The following is a 12,325-nucleotide window of genomic DNA, read 5'->3' on the forward strand; positions in this document are numbered from 1 at the left end:
GTACGCTCTCCGCTTCTGACTCTTAGGGCTCAAGTGGTACGTCCTGAGCCCACACCATGACACCACTGTCGTCCCCCCCCCCCCCCGCCACACCCCATCGTCTTCGCAGACAGCAGTATAGGAATAGCCTCAAAACTACACAGGTTCCTACTCAAGAGGGTCTTTTCTGCTAGAGAAGGAAAAAAGTGACTCCTGGGGCCCAGGCTCTAGGTGTCCATGCACGAGCTGAGTGGACACTCCTGTTCTTGGTTCTGCCTGTACCTGTGGCCTCTCGCTTTCTCCCTGTCCATCATGCTAAGTCAGCTTAGGGCTGGTGGACTAACCCTGCTCTTCACGCCCCGATCTGACGCCTGTGTGTGCTTAGCCTCCCCGTCCATGTCCCATCTCGGGAGGAAGACGCTGGAGCGCAGAGGTGAGGGGACTTGCCTAAGCGCACAGCAGGTCTGTCAGGCTCCACGGACCCGCTCTGCCCACTGATGGTGACTCCAGTTGAAATTTTTTCTTTATTTGGGCCTCTAGCACCTTATTGCACAAAGACCTCCTGGCTCCTTGCCGATGGACCCTTGTGGTCACAGGAGAGGCGCTGCCAGGGTCCCCACAGGACAGGGGGAGAGGGGGTTCAGAGCCCTGTCCTCTCAGAAAGACGGCCTCATGGTTTGCCCAAGCTGTCCCTTCCTGTCTTGCTTCCTAACCCTGTTTTATTTTTTTTATTCAAAAGAAAGGGCTGACCATTCAGTTCATTTGGAACATATAGCAACATAGCAGAAGTTTTTTCAAAATTCCATCTTCTGTTAGGAAACCATGACCTGATGTAGATTAGTTGTGTGTGTGTGTGTGTGTGTGTGTGTGTGTCACAGGCCAGGCAGGATTAACTTTTTTTTTTTTTTTTTTTTGGTATTTTTCTGAAGTGAGAAGCAGGGGGGCAGAGAGACAGACTTCTGCATATGCCCAACCAGGATCCACCCAGCATGCCCACCAGGGAGCGATGCTCTGCCCATCTGAGGCGTTGCTCTGTTGCGACCAGAGCCATTCTAGCGCTTGAGGCAGAGGCCACAGAGCCATCCTCAGCGCCCGGGCCAACTTTGCTCCAATGGAGCCTTGGCTGTGGGAGGGGAAGAGAGAGACAGAGAAGAAGGAGAGGGGGAGGGGTGGAGAAGCAGATGGACGCTTCTCCTGTGGGCCCTGGCCAGAGATTGAACCTGGGACTCCCGCACGCCAGGCCTACGCTCTACCACTGAGCCAACCGGCCAGGGCCCAGGCAGGATTAATTTTTAACCATGGGTGATAGAGAGACCGGGAACCAGGGTAAACTGGAGCCATCTTCACAGCTCTGTCTCCAGGATGAGGCCAAGGACACCTGGTGACAGCTGGCACGGGGTTGAATGTGACCACAGTTGGCATCTCAGGCCACGAGGAGCAGTGGACACCCACCGCTGCTTTCTCTCTGTCAGGTTTTACTGCTCTTTCAGGTGTAGGGAACGTCTCCTTAAACTCAGGTGCCAGGCGGGCCAGCAGTCCTTGGGTTCACCTCTCGTCTGCTCTGTGGGTATCCTGTCCATCCTGTGTGCGTGTGAGCAGGGAAAGAGCCATTGCAGGAGAGGAGTTCCTGCCCTCACGTGTCGGAAGAGACCACAAAGGGATGTCCAACAGTGCCCCAGAGGACTGGCTTTGTGCAAGCCCCGGTGTTCTCTTGGGGCCGGGACGGGCCAGAGCGTCACCCGGAGCTAAGCGGTGGTCTTTGTGTTCAAATATTTACCCAGAAATCTGACTTCTTGGCATCTCTTCTAGAAAGAATTTGCTTCACAAAACAGAACAGTTGGTCCCTCCCTGAATGTCAGATGTGTTGACCCAAAGTAATAAGCTTCTGCAGTAACCGTGTAGGAAAGCTAAAAGGGAACGCTGACTTAAGTTGTCTCCAACACTCGTGACCCCGTGTGTAAAGTGCTCCTGGTTCCGGGAGCGATGGTGAAGCGGTAACACTAGGTAGTGTCCCCGACCTTCACCGTGAAGGCTCACTCTAGAGTCTGTGGCAGGTGTCTGCGGCCGGCCCGCTTCACCCGGGCTGAGGCTGGTGCGGCCCTCAGCGCTGTGGGAGGCCGACACGGTGGGCCTGGCCCCTGCCCTGCGCCCCCTGCCCCCGGGTGGAAGGCTCCAGGCCCGGCCGCGCTGCTCCCTCACGGTGCTGCTCTGTCTGCACCAGGTTGCAGCCCCTCGCACGTCACGGTGTACAGCGAATACGGCGTGGACGTCTTCGATGTGCACACCATGGAGTGGGTGCAGACCATCGGCTTGCGGAGGGTGAGGCCTGGCCCAGGGTGGGCGGGCGGCCTCCCCCTGCTGTGCACCGGCCGTGTGGCGACAGTCCTCTCTGGTTTCCAACAGATAAGACCACTGAACTCGGAAGGCACCCTCAACCTCCTCAACTGCGAGCCTCCCCGCTTGATTTATTTCAAGAGCAAGTTCTCGGGTACGCCTTCCTCTGCAGGTGGCTGGGGGGGCTCTCTGGTGACTGCACGCCTCCCCCCCACGCAGCGCGGTGTGGGCCACACGTAACTGCCGCGCCCTCCTCCTTGCTGCAGGAGCCACCCTCAACGTGCCCGACACCTCTGATAACAGCAAGAAGCAGATGCTTCGGACCAGGAGCAAGAGGAGATTCGTGTTCAAGGTGCCGGAGGAGGAGCGGCTGCAGCAGCGCCGGTGAGAGCTGGGGCACGGCCTGACTGCAGGGACACCGCTCCGGAGCCGTGGGCCTCGCTGTGTTGCCTAATCCAGAGCTGTCTCTCTCCCCAGGGAGATGCTCAGAGACCCAGAGCTGCGATCCAAAATGATATCCAACCCGACCAACTTCAACCACGTGGCCCACATGGGCCCGGGGGACGGGCTGCAGGTGCTCATGGACCTGCCTCTGGTGAGCTCATGGGACGCTCCGTTCCCGGCGCCCTCGTGCCCTAGGCATACCTGCCTTCCAGCGCGGGCGGAATTGCGTCAGGCACTGGCTGGGCTCTGCCCCCAGCCCTGCCAGCCTTTCCTCCCTGCCTGTCTGGTGCACCAGGCAGGTCCCCGCAGGGATTGCTCGGGTCCATCCCCACGCGCTGTGACTGTGAACGCTCTTTGACGAAACTCTGTCAGAGATGATTTCTAAATAACAGTTTAGTATGAGCAAATAATGAGTTTTTTTCCACTCTAAAAACATGAAGGTTTTTATAGGCTTCAGTTGGTCTAAAATCACTGTTGCCAACTTGAGCTCAGAGCTCAGCTGCTGTCAGCACAGAGCCCTCCTGGCGTGCTGCCCATCTGGCCCCTGGGTCCCAGTGGGGCTCACCTGCTGGCAGGGGGTGCCCACGCACTCAGTGCCACTTTCTCTGCCCAGAGTGCAGCGCCCGTGTCCCAGGAGGAAAGGCCCGGCCCCGCCCCCGCCCCGGCAAGCATGGCCCGGCAGCCTCTGCCCAGGAACAAGCCCTACATCTCCTGGCCGTCGTCAGGTACCGATGGTGCCAGGTGGGGTCTGGGGGGCTGGGACTCCTCTCCCTGAGACGACAGTGTCCTTGCGCCCTAGGTACATCCGAGCCCAGTATGGCAGTGCCTCTGAGAAGCATGTCCGATCCCGACCAGGACTTTGACAAAGAGGTAAGGCCTGCCCGCTGACAGGTCGGGGCCCTCGTGAGGAGAACCCAGGCTGCGGGTCTTCATGGGAGATGCTCTGTGTCCTCTGGGCAGCTGTGTGGGGCCCAGGGGTCTTTGAGAGAAGTTGGCAGGTGCATCTGGGTCACCACTGCAGAAGGAAGAATAGCCCAACAGCCTGGGACCTTGGCATTGTCACCAGCCCCTCTGGGGCTCTGCCCTCTTGACCTTTCGGGCTGTGCTGAGGGAGGGGCGGGTGACACGGGCCGTGGCCCTGCACCTGTGTGCGGGGTGTGAGCACGCCATCCCCTGGTCAGACTGAGGCCGCCTGCACCTGTGTGCGGGGGGTGAGCACAGCATCCCCTGGTCAGACTGAGGCCGCCTGCACCTGTGTGCGGGGGGTGAGCACGCCATCCCCTGGTCAGACTGAGGCCGCCTGGCCTGTGTGCGGGGGGTGAGCACAGCATCCCCTGGTCAGACTGAGGCCGCCTGCGCCTGTGTGCGGGGGGTGAGCACAGCATCCCCTGGTCAGACTGAGGCCGCCTGCACCTGTGTGCGGGGGGTGAGCACGCCATCCCCTGGTCAGACTGAGGCCGCCTGCGCCTGTGTGCGGGGTGTGAGCACGCCATCCCCTGGTCAGACTGAGGCCGCCTGGCCTGTGTGCGGGGGGTGAGCACAGCATCCCCTGGTCAGACTGAGGCCGCCTGCACCTGTGTGCGGGGGGTGAGCACGCCATCCCCTGGTCAGACTGAGGCCGCCTGGCCTGGCGCTGGGCCTCCCGCAGACTCTGCTCTCGAGTCGCTGCTCCCAGCTCCTAGCATGGCCGCCCTGAGGCCAGTCCGGCCGCCGGGGGAGTGCTGCTGGGAGCAGTGAGAGTGGAGGGCCACGGTGCTCTCCTCCTGGGCGCTGACGGGGGGGGGGGGGGGGGGGGCATCACTGTGCAGCTGAAAGGTGAGTGCCTTCCTGAGAGAAGTCCAGCCGGCTTCGCCCTGCAGACTGCTCTGTGGTCTCCTGCACTTGGATGGCGCAGGCCCGCAGGTGACTTCTCGGGAGAGCCTTCTTCGTTCCGGCCCCTCTCCCCCATGGCCGCTCAGGGTCAGTTCCAGGGCTGCTGTGAGGGCCCCCCCTTGGCTCCAGGTTTCCTGTGGGAACTGCAGACCCTGCTCTCAGGCACAGTGAGGTGCACGTGTCTGGACCGGGTTTCCCCTCGCTACGGGGGACTGAGAACTGCCACAGGCTTTGAGTGAGAAACACCCAGCACTGAGGGCAGCGGGGGAGTGCTCTCTGCCCCAGGGACACTCACACAGAAGGAGGCACAGAGCTGCTCGCTCTGCCCTCTGCTCCCCGAAACCCCGGCCCATAGGAGGGCACGTGTCTCGAGTCAGCGCTGGAGTGATGAGGCCAACCCCTGTGGCTCCATTTCCCACCGTTCTTCCCGGGCTGCCGTCTGTCCCGGCGTGGACTGGCCTTTCTCCCTCCGGGTCCAGCATCACACGTCTCACTTCCGGTCGTGTTTCTCTCTGAGTCACAGAAACTTAGCTGTGGCAGTTTCCTGTCGCAAATGCATCTCCAGTATCACTAGTCTCTTAATTTTAAGGGTGTTTTGTCATACAGTGTTTAATTTTCATACACTTTAGTCTTTCTACGTTAAGATAGGTTATAATGTGCACGTAGTCTCTGACCTGGGCAGGTTTTCTGTTTGCCATTGCCTGGTGGAAGTGTGTCGGGTCTGGGTCCCTGACACCGCGGGCCCCGTGCCTGGTGCTCCTGCCCACGTCTCCCCCTCCCCGAGACCGCGGCCTGTGCTTTCTGCGGACTCCTTTCACCTGCTGAGGGGGTCCTCCTCTTCCTGGCCTGGGGAGAGTTTTCAGTGAGGAAGGGGTGATAGATGTTAACTAGATGCTTTTTGGCGTTTTCCCAAGTGCCTTTCACTTGTCCATCCATCGTTCTGATGTCAGAGTCAGAGTACGACTCCTTCGCGTCCTGAGAGCCAGTCCTCCTTGGTCAAGATGTTTTCTTGCCTGACCGGTGGTGGCGCTGTGGATAAAGCATCGACCTGGAAATGCTGAGGTCGCTGGTTCGAAACCCTGGGCTTGCCTGGTCAAGGCACATATGGGAGTTGATGCTTCCAGCTCCTCCCCCTTCTCTCTCTCTCTCTCTCTCTCTCTCTCTCTCTCTCTGCCTCTCTCTGTCTTCTCTAAAAATGAATAAATAAAATTAAATTAAAAAAAAAAAAAAAAAGATGTTTTCTTGTTTAGCTTACAGTAGATTCAGTCTGTGGACACGGTGTCGACAGTGGTTACATCGTGCCCCTCAGCCAGGTGGCCTGCCCCTCTTGGTGGGTGCTGTCCCTGGCTAGCGTTGTCTTCAGGGTAGCGCAGGCCTCCACTCTGCCCGAGGAAGTTTGCCTCTCCTGTTGCCGCCATGTAGGGAGTTTCTTTCCTGGAATGCTCGTAGAGTTTGATGGCTTTAGAGGTAGGTCTGGTTTGGTTTCTTTTTTTCCCAACTATCTATTTTGAAAGTTTTCAAAGCTCCAGAAAAGTTAGAAACATTGTGGTGTGAACAACCCCGATAAGCTTTATCTGACCCATCTTTCCCCGGGTGATTTTGGGGAACGTGAGTTGCAGTGTCACTCACTTTGCCTGAGCCCTTTGCGTGTGTTCCCTGCGAGCGGAGCGTCCCCACCCCGTCCGCAGCCACCCGTGGAAGCTCCTGTCCCCTCGCCGTCCATGGGCCGTGCTGCCCTCCAGACCCTCACATCCAGATTGCAGCCAGGGGCAGGCCGCCTGTGTCCGCGTGGCTCTTCGCGTCTGTGATCTGTGTCCAGCCTTTGTTTGCTCACGGCTTCGAATTTGTCCTGGAAATTATAGTTCTCTTGTGAAATGTCCCTTTGTTAAAGGCTCATCTGGGTTTTGACCTGGGTGTACTGAAGTCCCCCCATGTCTCGCAGCCACCTGTGTCTCCCAGGGACAAACACGTGTGTGCGTGTGCGCTTCCTGAACTGTGTCAGTGGTGGCCCGAGTCTGAGCCTGCACAGCACAGCCGGTGAGCCGATAGAGCAGCCTCATGCCTGTCCTTTAGGGTCCCCGCAGTGTCCTTAGCCACACCCCTTTGTGCAGGACCCAGTCCATCTGCCCTGTCTGGTCCCTCTACTCTGGGACAATCCTCAGCCATCTGTCCAGCACAGCGGGCCTGTTTCCTCACAGCTGCCGGGCTGTGTCTGTCCTGAGGTCCAGGCCGTGTGCCCCAAGCTGGCATGACACAGGACATGATGTGGCAATGACACAGGATGGTGCTGCACCCCGAGGCACAAGGCTCCTGATTGTCCTGCACTGAGCTTGTTTTAAATTTACGTGGAAAATTTATATAAAGTAAACATTTTAAAGTGAACGGTTTGGTGGCTGTTTAGTTCATTTATGATGTGCAACCACCAGCTCTCACCGGTTCAGAACATTTGCATCACCCCGAAGTAACCCCCCACGAAGCAGTTGCTCCTCCTGGTCCCCTCCCCGGCCCTTCCAGGCTGCTCTGGGCATGTCCTGTCGGTGGCACCACCCAGCGCGGGCGGGTGTGTCTGCACTCGCTCAGTGTTGTGTTGTCAGGGCTCCTCTGCTCGTCCCTTTTCTGTGTGACTTCCGCTGCATGAGGTACCGTGTCTTCTGTAGTCGTTGGTCCATGGGTGGACTAACGGGACGTTTCCACCTTTGTGGCCATGACGATTAGTGCTGCTGTGAACACGTGTACGTGCATTTGATTACCTGTTTTCACTTCCGGGTATAGACCTCGGAGAGGGACTGCTGGCCGCGTGACAGCCCTTCAGTTTGCTGAGGGACCACGGTTTCCTTCCCACCGCAGCTCCCCATTGTGTCCCCCAGGAGAGCACAAGGGTTAAGACTTATCTGCGTTCTTAACCAAGCCTTCTTTTCCGGTTTTGTTTTGTTTTGTTTTTAATAGCCATTCTCATGGGTATGAAGTGTATCTCACTATGGTCTGATATCCGTTTCCCTAATGGTTGCTGATGGCGGATGTCTGCTTCATGTGCCTGGTGGCCATTTGTGTGCCCGTGGGGAAACGTCTCTTCCAGGCCTGTGTCCGTTTCTTAACTGGTTGTTTTGGTATTGGGTTGTAAGAGGTTATATATTCTGGGTGCTATACCCTTATCAGATAGATGGTTTGCAAATATTTTCTCACATTCTGTGGGTTATCTTTTTACTTGGTAATATCCTTTAATCAATGCACAGAAGTTTCTAAGTTTGATAAAGTCCAGTTTATTTTTCTTTTGTTGCTTATGCTTTTGCTGTCATCTAGGAATCCGTTGCCAAATTCAAGGTCATGAAAATTTATTCTTGTTTTCTTCTAACAGTTTTATGGTTTTAGCTTGTATATTGATACCGTTGGTCCATTGTGAGTTCATTTTTATATATGGTATGAGTAGAGGCCCAACTTTGTTTTTTGTTGTTTTTTTAGAGAGAGACAGCAAGGGAGAGAGATAAGAAGCATCAGCTCGTAATTGTAGCACTTCAGTTCATTGATTGCTTTCTCACGTGTGTCTTGATCTGGGGCTCCAGCCGAGCCAGCAACCCTGGGGTCATGTCTCTGATCCCTTGCTCAAACCGGTGACCCCACGCGCAAGCTAGTGAGCCTGCATGCCAGCCGGCGTCCTTGGGGTTTTGAACCTGGGTCATCTGTGTCCCAGGCTGACGCTCTGTCCACTGCACCACCACTGGTCAGGCTGACTTCATTCTGTGTGGAAATCCAGCACCATTTGCTGGGGAGACTTCTTGCCACGTTGGTCTTGATGCGTCTGTCAAAAATCAGTTGAAGCGTGCGGAGGACCCGGGTTCAATTCCCGGCCAGGGCACACAGGAGAAGCGCCCATTTGCTTCTCCACCCCTCCGCCGCGCTTTCCTCTTTGTCTCTCTCTTCCCCTCCCGCAGCCAAGGCTCCATTGGAGCAAAGATGGCCCAGGCGCTGGGGATGGCTCTGTGGCCTCTGCCTCAGGCGCTAGAGTGGCTCAGGTCGCAACATGGCGACGCCCAGGATGGGCAGAGCATCGCCCCCTGGTGGGCGTGCTGGGTGGATCCCGGTCGGGCGCATGCGGGAGTCTGACTGTCTCTCCCTGTTTCCAGCTTCAGAAAAATGCAAAAAGAAAAAAAAAAATCAGTTGACCGTAGGGGTTTGTTTCTGGGCTCAGTTCTAGCCCGTGGTCTGTATGTCAGTGCATGCCGCACTGCGTTCGATCCCGTGTAGTACATTTTGAAGTAGTAAGTTTAGAAAGTGTGAGTTCTCCGACTTTTTCCTACTCAATATTGTTTTAACTATTCTGGGCCCCTTACAATTTCATGTGAATTTGAGGACTCGCTTTTTCATTTCTGCAACAACAAAAAAAGCCAATGGGATTTCAGTAGGGGTTGCATTAAATCTGTCATTCACATTGAACAGTTGCCGTCTTAATAGTCAGTCTTTGAGCCCCAACCATGGGATGGCCCCGATCATGTACCTCTTCAGTGTCCTCCAGCCGCAGTTGCTGGTCTCAGTGAACAAGCCTCTCATCTCCTGGGTGAAGTTTACTCCTGGCTATGCCTTGTTCTTTTGAGTGCTGTTGCGAATGGAATTGTTTCCTTAATTTCCTCTCAGGTTGTTCATTGCTGATGTATGGAAACAGAAGTGTTTTGTGTGTTGACCTTGTGACCTGCAGATTTGCTGAATTGGTTTAGTATTTTGTGTGTGTGTGTGTGTGTGTGTGTGTGTGTGTGTGAGAAAGAGAGATGTATATGTATGTGTGTGTGTGTGTGCGCATATATATATCAGGATTCCCTATCGTCATCCGTGAGCAGGTGTGGTTTTACCTTTTCCTTTCCAACTTCGACGCCTTTCTCTTTCCTGCCTGAGAGTTCTGCTGGGACTCCTTCAGTGGGGACAGGGGCAGTGCAGCCACAGCCTGTCTTGTCCATGGCATCAGGAACGTTCTGTCACTTCCCATTGGGTATAAAGTTAGCTGTGGATTTTTCATGGCCACCTTCATCCTGTTGAGAAAGTTTCTCTTTCCTCCCAGCTCATTTGTCATGAGAGGGTCCTCTCCGTGGATGGTGACTGCGTGGCCGTGGTACTCAGTGCTCATCACCTTTGCAGCTGTAATTAAGTCGTTCATGGGACCGGGCCTTGGTCTGTGATCTGACCTGTGCACGTGAGGTCCGGTGTGTCCTCTTATATAACAAGAGAGGGCCCTGGCCGGTTGGCTCAGTGGTAGAGCGTCGGCCTGGCGTGCAGAAGTCCCAGGTTCGATTCCTGGCCAGGGCACACAGGAGAGGTGCCCATCTGTTTCTCCACCCCTCCCCCTCTCCTTCCTCTCTGTCTCTCTCTTCTCCTCCCGCAGCCAGGGCTCCATTGGAGCAAAGATGGCCCGGGCGCTGGGGATGGCTCCTTGGCCTCTGCCCCAGGCGCTAGAGTGGCTTTGGTCTCGGAAGAGCGACGGGGCAGAGCGTCGCCCCCTGGTGGGCGTGCAGGGTGGATCCCGGTCAGACGCATGCAGGAGTCTGTCTGACTGTCTCTCCCCGTTTCCAGCTTCAGAAAAATACAAAATAAATAAATAAATAAAAATTAAAAAAAAGAAAGAGAGCAGCTACCACACCTGCCCCTCCATAAACACCGACATCAGGCGGGGTGGCACACTCCCCACTGCGCAGGCCCAAGGCTCGGGGTTCTCATGCTGTCCCCTTTCTGTTAACAGCCTGATTCAGATTCCACCAAACACTCGACTCCCTCCAACAGCTCCAACCCCAGTGGCCCGCCGAGCCCCAACTCGCCCCACAAGAGCCAGCTCCCCCTCGAAGGCCTGGAGCAGCCAGCCTATGACGCCTGACGCCACTGGCCCACCTCCTCGCCACCTAGGGGCCAGGGAGCTGGGCGTGGCTCCAACGCCAGTGCCAAGCCTGAGCTGACCCTCCAGTGTTGTCCAAGAAATGTAGAATTGTCATGTAGATATGAAGATGAAGAAGAATCTTTATTATATTATGATCAGTTGTATGCCACATTCAGGGCAGTAGACCAGATCTTTCGTCTGCACAGCTGTGAGGCAACCCCGTGCCCTTTGCACACGAAGGACAGCAGAGCCCCACCCAGAACAAGCGGAGACACGCCTGGGCCAGTCGGGCTGCTTGCTCGGAGACCCCGGCAGCCCCAACGACCCTGTTCCCTCTTCCAAGGACAGAGAAGAGTAGGAAGTGGTATGTCATTCCAGTGTCACTAGAGTTTTGAGGACAGAGGAAAGTGGAGGTTAGTTTGTGGCTTTCTTATGCATTTAGCCATTACATAGTCCTCTGCAGTCCTTCTGCTGACCTCGTAGCCATGGACACAGGCCCATTACGAGTGACGCCTGCCCTGCCCTCCGTGTGTGTGTGTGTGTGTGTGTGTGTGTGTGTCCCCATCCGCCTGCCCCTTTTCAGTCACAACCACCAAGTGTCACCAGTATCTACTACTGTGAAGTCGGCGTGCTGTTTCCCACTCGCTTCCACAGCTCTGCCTCCTCCATTGAAGTGGGGGTGTCATGGTGCAGCCAGGACACCCGCCCGGTCCCCTGCATGGAGCCGTGATTAGTCCCTGTGTGGATCCTGTAGGTTAACCAACACTCCTGCACATGGTCCCTCCCGCAGCGCCTGTATTTCCGCTCCCCCTTCCTGTGTCACGTGTGAGTAGTCAGGTCTGGCCTGTCCCGCGAGAGGCTTGTGGTTACCTGGCCAGCACATACAGCTTGTCCTCAACCGGGACAGGCTGTTCTCTGCTGTCCCACTGGTCAGTGTCCTTGGAGATGCTGTTGAAGACGTGCACTTACCTTGAGTTGGCACTGAGTGACGTGGGCACCACCGGCCTGCCTGTGGATGTCACACACCCAGCACCTGCTCGCCCACCTGCCCCCTGGGCCTTCTGCTGGGGCTGGCACCTGCTGGGGGTTCTGGTTTTTACTTTTTTAATGTAAGTCTGAGTCTTTGTAATTATTGAATCGTGAGAACATTTTTGAACAATTTACCTGTCAATAAAGCAGAAGACGGCAGTTTTAAAGTTCTCAGTGGTTTGTCTGAATGTAATGACCTGTCGCCCTGAACGTGTCCGGGTACCCCCGTAGTACCTGGTGCTGGGATTGCTTCTCCCGAAGGCAGTAAGAGCCAGCCAGTGTTGGTCATTCCCTCAGGGGACACACAGAAGGCACCTGTACTCCCAGAGCAGGACTGGCCTCTGGAACTGGGACCTTACCTGCCAAGGCCGCGTTGGGGGGCTTCCTCCGGGGAGCTGTGCAGGGGCAGAACCAGCTCAGGCCAGCAGAGAACCCTGTCCACCCGTGCACACACTGCCCCTCAGCAGCTGTAGGGGACCGGCCAGAGTCACCAGGGCTCCTTGAAGGAGGCTGGCTGCACGGCCAACACTGGGTTTGAGGTCTGGCCCTGATGGGTAGATTTCCCCAGGGGCAAGAAGCAACCTGTGGTGGGATGGTTCTGCCCTACTGAGACCTCCAGGTAGTGACGGGACCTGCTAGAGGACAGTCCAAAGCAAACGTGCCGCCTCTTGTCTCATCCCACAGTGACGCTGGCCACCTGCTGGTGTGGCCACTTAGGACTCAGGCCCTTCTCTGTGGGGTCTCCATGGTCACAGTGAGGAAGAAATGGGACAAACTGTAGGAGTGCTGGCTGCAGTGTTCTGTCCAAAGGGG

General features: G+C 56.3%; 1 protein-coding gene across 1 annotated transcript in view; it reads left to right on the forward strand.

Annotated features, from left to right (window-relative positions):
- CDC42BPB (CDC42 binding protein kinase beta) overlaps positions 1–11,682 on the forward strand; it is a 102,934-nt gene extending 91,252 nt beyond the window's left edge. Inside the window, exons 31-37 of the mRNA XM_066275285.1 lie at positions 2,201–2,298; positions 2,383–2,467; positions 2,580–2,697; positions 2,791–2,908; positions 3,371–3,482; positions 3,557–3,627; positions 10,352–11,682. Of these exons, the coding sequence (XP_066131382.1) occupies positions 2,201–2,298; positions 2,383–2,467; positions 2,580–2,697; positions 2,791–2,908; positions 3,371–3,482; positions 3,557–3,627; positions 10,352–10,483 (734 nt within the window). The 3' untranslated portion in view covers positions 10,484–11,682. The remainder of the gene's footprint in view (positions 1–2,200; positions 2,299–2,382; positions 2,468–2,579; positions 2,698–2,790; positions 2,909–3,370; positions 3,483–3,556; positions 3,628–10,351) is intronic.
- Positions 11,683–12,325: the final 643 nt, after the last annotated feature.

Source organism: Saccopteryx bilineata, chromosome 4 (assembly GCF_036850765.1).
Source record: "Saccopteryx bilineata isolate mSacBil1 chromosome 4, mSacBil1_pri_phased_curated, whole genome shotgun sequence".
Taxonomy (NCBI): Eukaryota; Metazoa; Chordata; class Mammalia; order Chiroptera; family Emballonuridae; genus Saccopteryx; species Saccopteryx bilineata.